The following is a 17,822-nucleotide window of genomic DNA, read 5'->3' on the forward strand; positions in this document are numbered from 1 at the left end:
ATGATAATTTAAGACCTGCCTACCTCCAAGAGACTGCCAGGTGAATGGAAATGCCCTGAAAAGTCTCAGTGCTTTCATCTCTGACAAAGGTTATTTTTTCAACTTCCAGATCCCTCACAGAGTGTTCTGAAAAGACCAGTTATCTTCCCTATTCTATTCTGTATCCATATATCTATTCAAACCATTGGGAGAGGTAGTGAGACAACACAGGCTGGTCTGGCAGTACATAAATGACAGCTGCCTCTCCATTTCTTAGCTCTCTGTGACTAGTGGACATGGCTGCCTCCCTCTCCCTTCAGACAGAAGGTGAGCAATGAGGCAGGAAGGAATGAGTGCGACTAGCAGTGGGATGTAGGCAAGAGCAATATGAGAGATGGCAGTTAAGCAACACCACTGTTGTACTGATACCCAGGTCACAGCTTCAAGGGGCAAGCTTCAAAACTTGATCCACATCCACACAGGCTAAAAACACAATTTTGTTCAAAACCAAAGCTGAGTTTCTGAAGCACCCATTTGACATTAAATAGGACAGTGGCTATATTCCCTCTATCGGCAGAGCACATCCATACTTGGTGCTCTAGCATCGACAATGAGAACAGTGCACTGTGGGTAGTTATCCCACTGTGCTACTTACCACTTTCTGCAGCTAGGACTTTTGGGAAGGCGAAATGGATCACAGCAAATCTTGGTGTGGGCTCAACATCCCATGATGCATTATTTTCTGTCCCAGAATTCTGTAGTCTTCCAACTGCGTTTCACAGCATTTTTCAATGGCCCCTATTTATTGTACGCCTGCCATCTCCGTGTGAGAGGATCGATCCCGCACTGCTCTCGACTGTTGTAGTAACTGTTATTAACACATCGTGGATGATCATGCAGTGTATCACAAGCTTCGAATCTGAACAGGAATCAGAGTTGCTGAACTGCTGTGTGCCACTGAAAGAAATACCAGATTACTTTTGGTATTCACAGAGCAGCTGCATGTAAGCGGGTGAATAGTCCCGCTCTTGTGGGGAACTTTCCTGGCTTCTGCACTACCCCGGTGAAGTGGGCTAGCGAAAGGATCCGAGTCCTCGCTCCCACTTCCTTTACCCAATGGTCTCCCTGCCCTTGAGGACTCCCCTTTCACTCTCTTGTCTGGCAGAGTCCTCGTAACCCCAACAAGGCTAGGCCCAGGATTCCTGGGGGGCTCAACCTCCAACCCTCCTGTAGTCACCTAGGACAGGGGCTACGGTGTCCCCACTCCGGGGTATTCTCTCTGCACTGGGCACTTCTCTGACCCACTGATCATTACAAATGCAAGTTATTTATTCAACAATTAATTTTAAAAGGAATAAGTAATAATGGGAAAGGTTAAAGGAAACATCACCCCGCTCTGTGGCAGGGAACATCACAAACAGTGTCTCTGGAATATCAGGGCAGTTCAGTCTGTTCCTTGCAAGTCCCAGGCCTTCTTCTCAGGCCCTGGCTGTGCTGCAGGGATGCTGTGGGTTGGACACTTGCTCTGGTGGTGGCCACACGGACTCAGGCTCTAAGTGGTAGGACCCTTCTTCCTAGTGTCGCCCCCGCCCTGTCGGGGTTACGGTCCAAGCCTGGCCTGCAGAGCCTCTTGGCTGAGGCATCTCTCTGTGCTGGGCCTGCTGCCCAGGGTCCCCCTCGATCTACCCAGCTGCTCACCGCACTCAGCTCCAGACTGCTCCAGCCCCAGCTCCACCACTCTGCCTCAGCACTGCTGCTGCTGCTCTGCCTCCAGCTCCCTGGGCTGCTTCTTTGGCCCCTCTGGCTCTGGCTGCTACAGCTCTGCTTCCAAGATAGGTCTGCTCTGCAGGCTGCTTCTGTGACTCTGCTCCCAGCACTGCCCTGCTTCATGGGCTGCTTTTCTGGCCCCTCTGGCTTTGGGGCTGCAGCTCTGCTCCCAGGACAGGGTCTGCTCTCTCTGGGCTGCTTTTCTGGTCCCTCTGGATCTGGCACAGCTCTGCCCCCCAGCTCAGCTCGGACCCCTGCTTTCTCCTTAGCTCGGCCCCACTCTATCTGACCCAGGCAATTCCAGCTCACGCAGAGGACGGGACCTCCCTGGCCTCCTGACTCCCTGATTAGCCTGCCCCTGGTGTCATTCAGGCTGACCTGGAGCATTGGCCTCTCCCCATTGTTCCTGGGGGCTGTCAGTCTCAGGGTCCTGATTCCCCATCGACCCTTCCCCCTTTTTAGTATTGGGAGCTAGCAACTAAAACACCCCCACTGAATGTTAGTAAGGGGGCAACAGTCCCCTTACATATAGATAAGTGAGGACAATACCATTAACATTGCCTTTGAACTAAACTAACACACCACTGAATTGGCCTGATTAAAAGACAAGACCTTTTGACACTTCTTTGCTTTCTATTAGCATATGAGTGAATTAGCCTGCAGCCCTGCCCCGAACTGGCAGCCGGGTAGACAGAGTCACCCTGTTAACAAGAGGAAAGGCAAGGAGCACAGGAAAGCTAGTTACACCGCTTTTTAAACGATCTCAGGAGCCAGGCTGGGCTGCGAGGGCGGGTGCGCCGGGGACGGAGCCGCTGTATCGTTTAAGGCTGGGAGACTTTCCCAGAAGTCAGGGATTCCATGACTTTGCGGGACCTCCCTGACTTCCACCGCTGCAGGGGCTGGTGCGGCTACTCCAGGGCTGCCCGAGCTGGGCCCGGGGGCTGCCCCGCCAACCAACAGCGGCCAATCGTTTGGAGTGATCCTGGGCGGGAGATTTGCCTGAGGGCGCGGGCGGGAAACGGCGACAGGGCTGGCGCCGCAGCAGGAGGCGATGGGGCGCCTGGGTTCGCTTCCATGCCGCTTGCTGGCACGGGAGGAGGCCGATTCCGGGACTGACTCGGGCCCGGCAGGGGAAGCGGCTCTGCCTGGCCCGGGGCTCCCACCGGACCACTGGGAGCGGGGAGACCCGCGGAAGAGCTGCTGGCTCCAGCGCGGTGAGAGCAGCAGGGCTGGGGGGATTCGCCCGGGAGTTGCTGGCATCTTCCTGCCGGGAGCAGGGCAAGGGCGGGCCGGGCTCCCTGCAGGAGGCAGCCCCTGGGGGAGCGTCCCGGGCCCCGGCGAGACTCGCTGCCGCAGGGAAGCCGTAGCCGCTGTCTGGGCCCCAGCCCGGCCCGCCACGCCCGGGCTCTGGGGGTCTGCAGCGCCCGGCACCGGCCGGTGACAGCGCCTAGGGCAGCTTCCCCCGGGCCACAGGCTCCCTGTAGCGCTGCGGTTCCCTGACCCCGGTCCCAGCCCGCCAGCCCCCGGCCCGTGCTGTGCCCCGCACTGCAGCAAACGAAAAACAGGAGCCGGTGTCACGAAGAGCCAGTTCTCGAGGCGGTAGTTTGGGGACCGTTTTCCCCAGTCAGGCACCGGGCAAAGGACGCCTGGCCTCGGTAAGAAGAGGGCTGTTAGCAGTTAGCATAATCACCACCGAAACCGAACAGTATCGTACATTCATTTGGTCTAGATAAATTATATTTCAGGAATTATTCACTGCTTGGGTTATTGGCTGCTAAAGAGGAGAACATCTTAGAAATCTGACTCCGCTGTATGCTGTCTGGTCGCTCAGTCTGGTAATAGACTATTAATTTCCCCTCCAGGTTCTCATGTGTCCCAATACAATAGTGCATTGCAAATACCAGAGGAAATTTTTCAGTTAATGGTGTCATTTCTGTGCTAGTTCAAACGGATTTCAGTCTAACTCTAAACCTAAATGGAAAAGGAGGACTTGTGGCACCTTAGAGACTAACAAATTTATTAGAGCATAAGCTTTCGTGAGCTACAGCTCACTTCATCGGATGCATGTTAAGCCAAATTAAACCCAACGCTTCCTTTAAGTATTGGTTTTTATTTTCCCATAATGTTCTATGCTTTGCCTGCTTTAGGCTAGAAGCAGAAGTACCAATGTACTTTTATTTTCCATGTAATTTTTATGTGCACTTACGTAACTTTTCTTAGTTTCAGAGCTGTGTTCAAACATCTGGATCTGGAGAGGTCTAGCCTGTATGGCTATGGTTACAGTCATCTTGGTTACAATCTTATTGGTTAAAATCACCCTGGATCTCAGAGGTAAATGCTTTAAGACTGAAGAGGAAAGGCTCTCCTGGAAATGCATTGCCACAAAACTCATACAAACTACTTTTAAAGCTTACTAATGCATTAATTCTTGATTCATTAACATTGCTAGTTGTAATAATTTCTAACTTTGCCATGATCCAATGACAAATATTTGTAGCAAATATATAGGTTGCCCCAGGCATGCTTCAGAATGTAAGCTTTCATTTTAAAAAATAATTAATCCATCCATCATTGTTCAGGAGAGAACTTCAGTTATACCGGATTCACTTTTTCAAGGCTTCAAAACCAGAAAGCATAGAGGCTCCCATGTTTCTAGTCTGTTGCCCTGTATCTGGTGTAAGTCACTTGCTTTAATGCAAGGTATATATAGAACACTATCAAATCAACATGGTAACGTTTTACACTGCTCTAAATCAGTGGTTTTCAAACTGCGGGTCGCAACTCGTTACTGGGTTGTGGAATGTAAGGCACTGGGTTGCGGCACCGATGGTCAGCACCAGCGACCGGGCCATTAAAAGTCCCGTCAGCGGTGCTGCTAGGCTAAGGCAGGCTAGTCCCTACCTGTCCTGGCTCCGCGCTGCACCCCAGAAGCAGCCAGCAGCAGGTCCGGCTCCTAGGTGGGGTGACAACAGGGCTCCGCGTGCTGCCCGAGCACTGGCTTCGCACTCCCTTTGGCCAGGAACCATGGTCCGCAGTGCCGGGAGAGGCAGGAAGCCTGCCTTAGCACCACCGCTGCGCTGCTGACTGGGAGCCACCTGAGGTAAGCCTGTGCCCCAGTACTGAGGCGCTCCCCCCCAAATCCCAGAGCCCCCTCCTACACCCCAAACCCCTTATGCCTGGCCCCACCCCAGAGCCTGCACCCCCAGGCCAGAGCCCTTACCTCCTCCCTCACCCCAACCCCCTTCCCCAGCCCAGAGCCCCCTCCTATACCCTAACCCCTTATTCCCAGCCCCACCCTGCAGCCCTCACCCCTGCACCCTAACCCTGTATCCCAGCCCTGAGACCCTCCCAAACCCCTCATCCCCAGATTCGTTGGATCATGGGCATCACCAGTTTTCTTCAGCTGGGTTGCCAGAAAAAAAGTTTGAAACCATTGCTCTAAATGACTATACAAGGTGCAGGGCAATGAATTGAGTGCATGGGGTTTTCAAGTGAGTTTAGATCAGAGGTCCCCAAATTGTGGGGCTCACCCCCCTAAGGGGCATGGAGGAATGTCCGGGGGGGCCTGGCCTCAGAAGGGGCGGGAAGGGAGCTCCACCCAGCTCCTCCCCACCCCCAGCTCTGCTCCGGTCCCACCTCCAGTTGCGGCCCCAGCTCCTGGCCCCATCCCCACCTCGGTGTAGCTCCGTTCCCGGTCCCAGGCCAGCCCCCAGCTTTGTCCGCTGACTGCGGCTCTATTCCCTGCCTGGGGCCAACGGTGGGGGCGAGGCCAGGAGCGGAGCCGCACCTGGCTGCAGGCCCTCACTGCAGCCTGGCTGCGGCTCCACCCTCAGCCCCTGGCCACGGCCCCACTCCTAGCACCACCCCAGCTGCAGCCCCAGCCTTGGCCCCCTTACCCCTGTCTGTGTCCTGTCCCCCCGCTGCCGGAGTCGCGGCCCCAATCCCAGGCCTAGTTCAAGGGGGAGGGGGGGTGCGCAACCCTCAAAGTTTGGGGACTGCTGATTTAGATCCTTGAGACTCAGTCATAATTTTTAATGTCCATCACCTGCTGCTGGCAAACTCAGAGTTGGTTATTTCTAAAATTAATCGTAGATATGTAGGGCTGGAAGGAACCTTCAGAAGTCAAGTCCAGTAAACCTAGACCATCCCTGAGCAGGTGTTTGTATAACTTGTTTGTCCAGCCTGTTCCTTAAAATCTGCAATGATGGGGATTCTACAACCTCCCTTGCAAGCCTATTCCAGACCATAACTACCCTTCTAGTTGGAAAGATTTTCCTAACAGCTAACCTAAATCTCCGTTGCTTCAGACTAAGACCATTACTTTTTGTCCTATTGTAATGCCGACAGACCCCGGTCGTTGGCGGGCGGGATCAGACGTGAGGCCTTTGGAGCTCAGTGCATGAGCTTCTACTGCATGACCTAAAAGCCATATGGCTCCTAGATAAGGCTGTAGAGCAGGGATCTCAAACTCAAATCACCACGAGGGCCACATGAGGACTAGTACATTGGCCCAAGGGCTATATCACTGACACATTTTCATACAAAGATACAAAAGCCCCACCTCTGCCCTCGCCTTCATCCACCCCTTCCCTGCCCCCATTCCAACCCCTTCCCCAAAGTCTCTGCCCCCTCCCTGCCCCTATTCCAACCCCTTCCCCAAATCCCCGCCTCCCCCCCTGAGCGCACCGTATCCCCGTTCCTCCCCCCTCCCTCGTGGAAAGTCCCAAGTGCTGGGAGGTAGACGGAGAAGCGGGGATGTGGTGCGCTCGGGGGAGGAAGGAAGCTATGGTGGGCCTCAGAAAATAACTTTGCGGGCCACGTGTTTGAGACTCCTGCTGTAGAGCAAACTCATTAATCTCTCTCTCTCTAAGTGGTTTCGGTTCCACTAGATGGGACAGAACACCACTCCCAGGAGGTGTGTGGGTTTCACTACCATCAGTAGACATGTTGAACAATTGGCCACAGTCCTCTTTAACATATTTGTTGAAGACTGTTATCAGGTCTCCACTCAGTCTTCTTTTCTCAAGACCAAATATGCTCAGTTTTTCAACCTTTCCTCATAGGTCAAGTTTTCTAAACCTTTTATCATTTTTTGTTGCTCTCCTCTGGACTCTCTCCAAGTTGTCCATGTCTTTCCCGTGTGGCACCCAGAACTGGACACCAGTACTCCAGTTGAGGCCTTACTGGCGTTGAGTAGAGTGGGACAGTTATGCCCTTTGTCTTACATGACACTGCCGTTAATAGGCCCCAGTATGATATTAGCCTTTTTCACAAGCATAATGTTTTCGTCTTCAGCCTTATCTCTGGGAGGGAAGAGTGTGCATGGGGACTGGGGGGGCGGCGGGGGGGGGAAGTTAATTGAAAATGGTGATCAGCATTTCAGACTACACAAAGGGTTGGAACTATTCCAGCCTTTTCATAAGGAATTTCTTTGTCTTTCAACTATAAATTGCAAGATATTCCTCCTTGTAGTGTAATTAGCACTTCATGTACAAACATAATTAATCCTCACCTTACTTCTGTGAGACAAGGAAAGGTATTTATCCCTATTTCTCAGACACAAAGACTTAAAAATAGACAGGTAAAGCTAGGAATAGAACTCAAATGTTCAAGCCACCAGCCCTGAGCACAACTCGTCCCACTTTAGGCTGGCTGGCTTTAGACTGACTGCTGCTAGGCTCAGATTGCACACTTCCCTAAAGAGCTCCCTGCTTGCAATCAAGACTAGGAAACCCCCCTCCTGAGATTTAAAGTGACCACTTACAATTTTAACACAGTGTTCAATACACAATTCCCCCTCCCCCCAAAAAAAAAAAAAAAGAAAAAGAAAACTTCTGCTGATTCTTTTCTGTTTGCTAGCCATAGAGCATCTCCCTGCTGTGACTGGAAAGTGCATACCCTGCCCAGGAGGCTGGATGTGGTTCACAGGGCAATGTTACTATTTTTCCAAAGAAACCCAGGACTGGGATGCCAGTAAGGAGTTTTGCAGTTCCCATAATGCCACACTTGCTGTGATAAAAGAACCATCACACCTGGTGAGAATAAGAAATTACATTTGACTCTCTCCTAGCAAAGATCTTCATGGAATTACATAATATGGCTGGATCACTTGTGTAGACATAGATGGGGCTGCAGATGGTGGGCATTGGTGCGGGAAGGACAAGATTCTTGAAAATAAGGGACTGGTCAGATTATTTGAAAATTGAACACTCGAAAATATAACTTTCAAAACCCTACCTGTTGTGGAATCTTGCTGTGGAATTTCATAGTAAAGTTCAGTCTAATGCTAGCAGGAACATACCCATACGTGCTCTCTATGCAGGCACTCCTTGGCTTCTCTGCTGAGACTACCATGGTGCCAATTCTGGTGGTAGTGTATTTGGTAATGCGGGCAGCCTGTCTTTCTGAAGTGGACAGAGGTCCATAAAAAGTATTCCATTAGGCCACCAAGCAGATAAATGGTAACTTCTGCTCACTTTGGGTGATCTGTCCTGGATTTACATGTGCGAGCTAGAGGTTAGATGGTATCCTGATGCCTGAACCATACCATCTTAAAGTTTGAAAAATAATGTTATGGGGTTTACCATGACGGTCCCTTTCTAAAGTGCAGTTCTGTCTTGAAGAGTGACAGTAAAAATACCTAACCTGGTCTCCATGGTTATTGTCTCTCAGTATCTACAAAATGTTTGTTCTGCCTATCAGCCCAAAAAACTTCCCTGGGCTCTACATCTTTCTGCAGGCCAAACCATGCTCTTGCTAACACCTTGGCAACACCACTGGCCCTAACAGGTTTAGACAAATGTAACTAGCTGCCTCTACTTTTCAGTCTCTTCCTGAGCATCTGTCCTGTCTGCCACATCTCCCCACTTCCTCTGGACACCGTTGCCCTCCTCCCACAGCACTTCCAAACCATGTCACTTTCATTCTTTCCCATGTTGGTCTATGGAACAGCACTATCTACAGGAGCAGCAGAGGTGGAAGGCGGAGACCAGCGGTCCCTGCTGCCCATTCTCACCATTAGCAGAGTTAGCTCCAAGAATGCACCCTACTATATCCACTATCCTATTCATAGTCTAAATCTATAGAGCATAATCGGTACTAATAAGAATATGCTTTTCCCCCCCATTACAGGAGACTATTAACTCTTATAAAGGAAATGAGGATTACTGGCTTGGGCTAAGCAAAGGAGAAAAGGGATGGCAGTGGGTGGATGGATCTCCATTTACTAATACCATGTAAGTTATTTCAGCTGTGACTGGCAGGTGTGGCTGATATCGGCATACCCAACTGATCAAACCCAGAAAAAACATTTAAGTTGCTTCCAAAGCAGAGTTGAGGAAGTGTCTGCATGGAATCTTGTTGAAAGTTGATTGTTTTGCAAATCTATTGACCAAAAGACTATGTTGTGGTTGCTGGTTAGTTTTGATTTGTGGTGAGGTCTGTGTATGGACATGTGAAGGAGGGTAGAGCCTATTGGTGGACCTGTTCCTTATTTGAAATGCCAGATTCACAATGGAATCAACTTTATTTCCATGTTTTCATCCTCTCCAGAATTCAGTTGGAAAATGATGGCCAAAACTTGAACTGTGCTTTCCTTAGCATGAAGCAAATTGCTACTGTAGACTGCACATCTCTAAGATACTGGATCTGTATCAAAGAGTCCAGATGAATTTTCTCAATCAGCAGTGAAAGGTTTGTTTGATGCAAGTTGCAAATGAAATATGTTTTCTATGCTGTGTTGGAAGCATGTCCTCTGGAATGGTGGCTGAAGCATGAAGGGGCAAACAAATGTTTAGCATATCTGGCATGTAAATACCTTGCAATGCGAACTACAGAAGTACCATGCAAACACCTGTTCTCTCTTTCAGGCGACATTGTAAACAAGAAGTGGGCAGCATTATCTCCTGAAAATGTTAACAAACTTATTTGTCTGAGTCATTGGCTGAACAAGAAGTAGGACTGAGTAGAACTGTAGGTTCTAAAGTTTTACATTATTTTATTTTTGAATGCAATTATTTTTTGTACAAAGAAAAGGAGTACTTGTGGCACCTTAGAGACTAACAAATTTATTTGACCATAAGCTTTCGTGAGCTACAGCTCACTTCATTGGATGCAAAGCTTATGCTCAAATAAATTTGTTAGTCTCTAAGGTGCCACAAGCACTCCTTTTCTTTTTGCGAATACAGACTAACATGGCTACTACTCTGAAACCTATTTTTTGTACGTAATTCTACATTTGTCAATTGGGCTTTCTTGAGAAAGATTGCACTACAGTACTTGTGTTAGGTGAATTGAAAAATAGTATTTCTTTTGTTTTTTACAGTATAAATATTTGTAATAAAAATAAAGTGAGCACTGTACCCTTTGTATTCTGTATAGTAATGAAAATCAATATATTAGAAGATGTAAAAACATCCTAAAATATTTAAATAAATTGTATTCTTTTATTAACAGTGACTAATTGTACAATTTTTTTAATGGCTTGACAGCCCTAGTAAAAATGTTTAAATGTAAAAAAATGATTTTTTAAAATGTTTATTTTAACTCAGATTTTCTCTTTACCAGTTAAGCACTTAAGACGATAAACTAAAGTGATGTTTTGTACTTGACTCTTTAGTTTCCTAATTCTTAATAGACAAAAAATGTATGTGTGCAAAATTTGAAATTCTACTAAGTAGTTTCACACTTTAAATGCTGTTCATTGCTGACAAGTCCAGGACCACATTAACATCCTTGCTGTGGGGAAAAAGCAAGTAGCAATCAACACCACTCTCCAGGATACTCAACTTCTGCAAATCAAGAAAACTGAAAAACGTTGGCTAAGCTATTCTCTTTCATCAATGTTTGCTATTTGAAGTCAATAGGACTTGTGCTCTGAAGTCACTTAGGTAACTTTTGGGGCGGGGAAGGACAAAAAAACCTTGGGTTCCTAAATACGGGTTTAGGAGCCTAACTTCAGATGGCTATTTTTGAAGATGCAGGCTTGTGTTCAGAAAAAAGTTCACAATAGCTTTGATAACGTATTGGAAGTTAATCAAGACTGGATGCCTTTATGAAAGACATGCTTTAGTCAAATATAAGTTATCAAGCTCAATACAGGGATAACAGGATGAAAGTTAAGGGCTTCTGACATACAGGTGGTCAGACTAGTTTAGAGCCTAGTGGTCCATTCTGGCCTTAAACTCTATGAATCTATGAACTTTAACTGCTATGGTAATCTTAATTATGGCAGACTATTCATGTGAGTAAAATTACCTGATTATGTGTTTTCAAGATTATGGCCTTAATTGTCAATATTTTGTTTTGCCTCTTAGCAATTTTGTAAAATTCTATTGACTCCCTACCAATACTGCCAATTAGAAAAACAAATCCACATTATTTATTATTTGCTTTATTATAAATTTTCATCTCAACTCGGCAAAGTACAAATGTTTCTATTAGTGTTACAAAGTATCAGTTAAATTAAATCACTTCTTTAAAAATCAAATGATTTGAAATCACTCCAGACTGCGCCAGAGAGGCCTGGCAGAATTCAATTTTTATGTTTTTGACATTTTGACAATATCAATTTTTATTTTTTTTAAGGATTTTTATCTATTCTTGGTTGCCCAAAATTATGGAATGTAAGCATTTTTTCAATTTTTATTTGAATTTTCATAGTTGTGGGAAATTAAGGGTGTGTAGCACACAATAAGTTAATGACACTAGATGTTGAGATTCCAAATGGTAAAGCTTCATTTATTTTTAACAAGCCTAATTCAAGAGTGGAAATCAGAGAATTTTTCCCAAAAAAGTCTTCAGATCCCACAGCTACGAGGCTTGAGCTTAAAAAGAAAATTGTGGGCCTTTTGTTACAGGTACTGAAATGCATAATTATTTGCTAGAGCCAGCAGAGGAGTCCCTGGCCATCCTGTTGCTGAACAGCTCTGGCTCAGGGGCAGCAAATGATGCCCCATACTCCCAGCTGGTGAATGAGTCAGCAGGGTTGCAGGGTGCTCCTTACATGGCTGCAGGCTCAAGAATACTGAATCCGTGTGGGTACAAAATGCAGAGGAGTTTGCAATCCTGGCCTGTCGGAGCAGAGACCATCACAGTCCTGGCTGAAGAGGAGTCCCCAGCTGTGGTGAGGACTCCCTGCTGCTGAACGACTCCAGCCTCGGGGAGGTGGACAGTCTACCATGTTCCTGGCCTTTGAGTGAGTGCATAAGTGGGGCCAAGGATACATGGCTGTGGGCTCAGGATACTGGATCCTTGCGGGCACTAGGAGCATAGGAGCTAGTGCACATCGATTACAATCAATGGATATTTTTTTCATTGATTTCTGTTTTAGGTGAAATTGATGTTTGCTGACAACAATTTAAATCAAATCCTTCCAAGCCTAGTAGTAGGCTGACTGTCAATGGGAAGAACTCATCTCCACTGGGAAGAAAGTAACTAAATTTTTTCCCCCGCCATGTTGTGACTGTTCAGGCATTTGTACAAAGGATTCCATAGCAGGGACAGAAGGATCTGAATTATTAGATGGGGTAGGGTGTGTAATGAGGAGCAAGGGCCAGTGTGGAAGGACCTCAGATCCTTGGGTGTTATACTTAAGCCTAACATTAACAGAAGGGGAAGAGAAATGGAAGGAGGCATCTGGAGACCCACTTCCCTTTGAGCCAGTACCAAAATCCCAGCATGCGGAAGAGAAAGAGTCAGAGAGAGTTAGTGAAAAGGAGTACTTGTGGCACCTTAAAGACTAACTAATTTATTTGAGCATAAGCTTTCGTGAGCTACAGCTCACTTCGTCGGATGCATTCAGTTAGTTAGTGATCTACTATGGTGGGGAACTAGTTCAGGAGCCCTCTGAAGAAGTGCCCTTGCCTATGGGGTGGGGAAGCTCTTTGTAATATAGTTTGAAACCTGTGTAGGACAGTGTTTGGCTCTTCTAGCTGGGATGTGGTTCACTAGGAAAGGGTGCCAGCGGAGGCATCGACAGGGTTCAGAGAAGTGAAGCTGGAAAGCGAGCTAGGCCCAGCTGCTCCTATCACTGGAGAGATCCTGAGCACTACTGCTGTGCTCCCCTGAACCCAGTGGGAAGTGATCAGGTGCAGTCAGAGAGAAGTGGCAATGCCAAAGGCCAGTGCAGTAGCTGCTGCTGTAGCAAAATTTACAACCATGGCTAGTGGGTGCTGCAGACAGGAAGAAGGAGCCTGGAGGGCTTAAAGGAGAGAATTGTTAAACAAGTGAGGTAGGACAGAAAGGAGAGAATACATCACTCCAGAGCCTATGAGCAGTAAGATGGATAAAGAGTTAGAAAAGCTCTGAAGGGGCAGTGGGTGGGTGCTATACAAATCTGCATGAAGCTGCCTCTAGAATGTAATGTGAGCATGTCTACCTGGCGGTTCCTGAATATTATCAATATTTTCTACTGCATTACTGCTACCCATCATAAGAGACAGACAGATCTGACACTCCCAAATGGATTACTCCATGTTGGCTGGTGCTTAGATAGAAATGTGCTAAATGCTTTATAAATACCTTACTTTGATCCTGATATCTGAAATTCTTCTTTGAGTGCTGTCCCTGTGGGTGCTCCACTCTAGGTGTCAGTGCATCCTGGCACCGTTGATCAGAGATTTTCGTGCCTGGTCGGGATGCAGGTGCTCAGTTGGTATCTCCCGTCTCGTTGGAATCTTCCTGAGCTCCTGAGTCCCGCATCCCACCCAGTTCCTTCTCTACTGTCCCCGGCTGAAGATGGGACTCGGGGCAGTGCTACTTCTCTTCCCTGGTCTCTGTAGGAAAAAAGTAACAAAGTATATAGAAATAGTTATTCGTTACATCCCAGTTGTTTCCCTTCCTTTAGTATAGTTACAGAGTTAGTTACTTAGTTTAAAAAAAAAACAAAAAAAAACCTTTTCGCTTCAGGCTTGTCTCCTGGTCTCCCCTGCCATTTCTAGTTCACAATGCCAGGGGCTTCAGGATTCAAAAAGTGTGTTTCCTGTCAGGACTCCATGCCATGGGCCAATGGGCACTCACATTGTGTGAAGTGCCTGGGGCAACCCCCATTCTCACAAAGTGCCTCCACTGTACGAGCCTCAAGTCAAGGGCTCGGCGCAACAGGGACCCTGCGGCTGAAAATGCTTCTGATGGAAACATCCCTGCAGCTGCTTTCAGAGACGGGGAAAGCTAAACCCGCTCCTACATGCTCCTTGGCCAGATCTGAACCAGTGCGGAGCGTTGCTTCACTCTCTTTGGAACAGAGGCAAGAAGCACAGCAGTCTCCCGGGAGAGACTCTGACAAGGGTAAAGGGTCTCCTGCGAGATCCTTACCCTCTGTGCTGACAGTGCCACAGGCAGGTGCCTCAGCTCTTTCTAAAGCCTCAGCCGCGGCTCCCGCAGCAGACCTCAGAGGCAGGAACCCGATCTCCCCTACCGGGAAAGTCTCCGCAGCACCGAGTGCCTCAGAGCTAAAAATAGCCACGCTGCTAACTGCGTGCTCTGCCCCAGTGCCGGGAAGAATGTCGGCACCGAGCCTGCCTTCTGCCCAGGCACCAGCAGCGGACCCCCTGCACGGCACCTCCAACAGACCCGTGGCACTGCTGACACTTTCACTTTCACTTGCTAATGCGCTAGAAAGAGCACAGTCCGGGCTCAGCTGCTAGAGAGCTTATTCCTTCATTCTCCCGCTTCCCTGGTTCTTCTCGCATGAACAAAGAGCAACAATACCCACAGTCCGAAGGTGCAAACAATTCAATGTTTATTGGGGTGAACTTCCAGCGAGCTTAAATCCAAGTTCCTTTTTCCTTATTTTCGAATCCCAACTTACGTCCTGTTTGCCCCTAATTTATATAGTAATAGTCTTAGCAATACCTTAACCAATCATTCTACTGAAATTTAACTAACCACTCCTAACATATTGCAACATGATTAGCGAACCAATTATATCCCACCACCTTAATTAGTTTACACCCACCAAAATTAATTATACAGCAGACAGAAACAATCACAGAACCAGACAGAGACCATGCCAATAAACAATAGCAAAGTGGGAACTATAATGACAAAACAATACAGAAGTGAGGATTTCACAACTACATCTATAAAGACATAAGGGTTTTCCAGCTGTGTCTATTGATAAGTGAGTTCTTACCAGACAGAAAACGATCAACCTAAATTTCCTTTTACATCTTCTAGGCTCTTCCCTTTCTCTGGAGGTGATAGATCGGATCACCTTCCTAACAGCCCCATATTGACTAGTTTGGGATGTGACCGTTCGCTTCCCAGCTTATGGCTGCCTCTGCTGCTTAGCCAAAGGCATTGGCCTAAGAACAGGGCCTCAGACTGTCACAGTGAGAGAAGGCCCTTACACAGATTCTTTCTTGTATACCTCTATTACTAGCTAAATGACAAACATATATCTACATTCTTGAGTATAGGCCTTTACAGACAGGCCTGAATATCTATAGCCTAACACTCCACCCCTTTTTTTCCTTTTTTTTTCTTTTGGGAACCTCCTGCCCAAGTATCCCTGAAAAAGCATAGGACATATGGCGACGCACTTTCTGATAGGGCCAGGCATCAAGGTGGAAGGTGTCGATGCTCCATCTGTCCCACTGCCCCTTGTGTAGTACCATGCCCTGCACCTTCTCTCATACGGGCATACTACACCTATTCCAATTAGTGTTCCAGACTTCCCAATATAGTGGGCCTGAGAAGGTTGGGTCCGGGCTGTCTAGTACACTGGGGGGCGGTGAGGGCTTACTACATTACTTATAGGTTATAATTAGTGGCTGTTCTCTAGGGGTTGTGCCCCCCTTGATTGTTTCCATATGCAATGTAACACACATATAGTTAACAATACACCAGCTGCTATGATAATCCACAGCAACTGATGAAGTGAGCTGTAGCTCACGAAAGCTTATGCTCAAATAAATTTGTTGGTCTCTAAGGTGCCACAAGTACTCCTTTTCTTTTTGTGAATACAGACTAACACGGCTGCTACTCTGAGACACAGCAACACCGAGAGTCCTAACCAATGCAGTATGGTCCAACATCCTGGCCACCACCAAAAACACTGCTTCTCCTCTTTTGATAAGGTTAAAATTTTGTCAGCGCCATCCTGTAGTGTGTATTGTAAGTATGTCCAACTGTTGGCGCTTGCAGCAAGTTGCTCTTGTAATCTTTGTGTACTTTTGTCCATATTGTGTGTCCATTGAATATCCACAGTGAAATTTGGTATTGTCCAAATCAATTCAACTACTTGGTACAGTATGGGGTAGTAGGTGCTGGTTTGATTGTTTACAACGATTAAGTCCACTGATCCAGTGGTGCACCATAGTCCAGGTGTCAGTATATAGAAGTTCATAATTTGGTCATACACTGGAAGGATTTTGCCTCCTAGTGTTATATTGCAGGATTGTATACATTCCCAGCAGAATACACCATGCCTTATATAAATTACCCCAAAATGCCCCCCCCCTTTGCAATAGGCCATTGATCCTGCTCCTCCATAGTCATAGGAGAGGGGCACATCCATATTCTTCCTCTGGATATACAACAGCTTAATGTGATGACAGTCCAATTTACCCAATTCCACCCCCCCCACCTATTTCCTAGTGCCTCCCAACGTGTTCCCCCTTCCCTACTTACTCCCATAGGGTTCAAAGGAACCACCTTATTTGCATTTCCTTCCCATGGTATCATAGGTTTCAGAGTAGCAGCCGTGTTAGTCTGTATTCGCAAAAAGAAAAGGAGTACTTGTGGCACCTTAGAGACTAACAAATTTATTAGAGCATAAGCTTTCGTGAGCTACAGCTCACTTCATCGGATGCATTGTTAGTCTCTAAGGTGCCACAAGTACTCCTTTTCTTCATGGTATCATAGTAACAATTACACAAGAACTGTCCCCACAGGTCAGGGATGTTATTTTCCAGGTAGATGGGTATGTTTTTGCAATTGTGGATAAATATGGGCTAGCCTCCCGATTTAATACTGAATGTTCTGACCAAGCATCTCTCATAATATCCAATAACATTATTAACTGAGCATTTGGAATACCTACGCACACTTCTCCCCATGTTAGTCTTCTGAAGCCATCCCCTACCCATGTCATCAGGTCCCCTGCCCAATGAGTTAACTGCAAGTTTACTTCTACTGCTGTCCTCCACCCTGTGGCAACTGCTGATAGTTGCTGTGCCATTAATGCATTAATTTGTTGTTGAAATTTCACATTTTGGCTTACTAATTGTTTGGTTACCCACTCGTCCCCCAGATTCCATGTACCCAGCATAGTGTTCCCCACTGCCCACAATCCCCTTTTCCGACGACGATTCCAGGTGTGTCCCCTCACCCATCCATTGAATTGTTGTTTCAATCCTTTTATGTACATACTACAATTAGGATGAATTGTCCATCCACCCACCATTCCTCGGGGCGTACCACCCATTTAATAGAGTGAAAGGACACATTAAAAAGTGCTGGCTGCACCTGCTCCCACAATGGCTCCCATACATTTGCTCGTCGGGGAATATTCTCAGCTCCAGGCTATCATACACCCAGCATCCCAAAGGGGATTTTATGCCCAATGTAATATGTACATAACAATCACACCTTCGGGGATTATCTTCCATGGAAGTACCATTGTGGTTACATATGGTAACATCACACCCTAAATGCGGGGCCCTATTTTCCCAAGAGGGTTCATTTGCTCCAGGAGATCAGAGGGTTATATTCTTTGGACCCTCTGTAACAAACCACATAGTTGGGTAACTGTGTTTTCCACTATTGTTAATCATGGCAGCACCCAGGGAGTACCATGCGATATTTCCTGTTAAATTTGATATTCTCCACCGGGTTGGGATTCCCCCATCTAATCCATAAAACAGATACCGACACTGCCAAATTCCTGTTGGAGTATTAGTGGTACATCTTTCTATGGGGAGATTCTCATAGTCTTCATTAGCTTTATTACCACAGGTTGCATGTGTAGTCGTCCATGTGTTTCCTCCTATTGACACTTCACATTGTGGGATTTGAATAGAATTTGTAAATGTGACAATTGTGATTCACAGTAGTAATTGTTCCATCCAGGGACA

General features: G+C 47.0%; 1 protein-coding gene and 1 long non-coding RNA gene across 5 annotated transcripts in view; one reads left to right on the top strand and one right to left on the bottom strand.

Moving 5' to 3' along the window:
* LOC119849841 overlaps window positions 1–14,363 on the bottom strand; it is a 35,704-nt gene extending 21,341 nt beyond the window's left edge. For 2 of the 4 annotated variants that reach the window (XR_005290602.2, XR_005290601.2), the window contains exons 1-3: window positions 14,059–14,363; window positions 13,267–13,520; window positions 635–936 (exon numbers count right to left, since the gene is read on the bottom strand). This is a non-coding gene — a long non-coding RNA (uncharacterized LOC119849841). The other 2 variants (XR_005290603.2, XR_005290605.1) reach the window with 2 other exon arrangements.
* Window positions 3,971–9,522, top strand: LOC119849840 (killer cell lectin-like receptor subfamily G member 2). The gene is made up of 4 exons (XM_038387103.2): window positions 3,971–4,077; window positions 7,606–7,781; window positions 8,878–8,981; window positions 9,298–9,522. Exons 1-4 carry the CDS (start codon window positions 4,014–4,016, stop codon window positions 9,413–9,415), a joined length of 462 nt encoding a protein of 153 aa, XP_038243031.2. The 5' UTR covers window positions 3,971–4,013; the 3' UTR covers window positions 9,416–9,522.
* Window positions 14,364–17,822: the final 3,459 nt, after the last annotated feature.

This window comes from Dermochelys coriacea, chromosome 1, assembly GCF_009764565.3.
Source record: "Dermochelys coriacea isolate rDerCor1 chromosome 1, rDerCor1.pri.v4, whole genome shotgun sequence".
Classification (NCBI taxonomy): Eukaryota; Metazoa; Chordata; order Testudines; family Dermochelyidae; genus Dermochelys; species Dermochelys coriacea.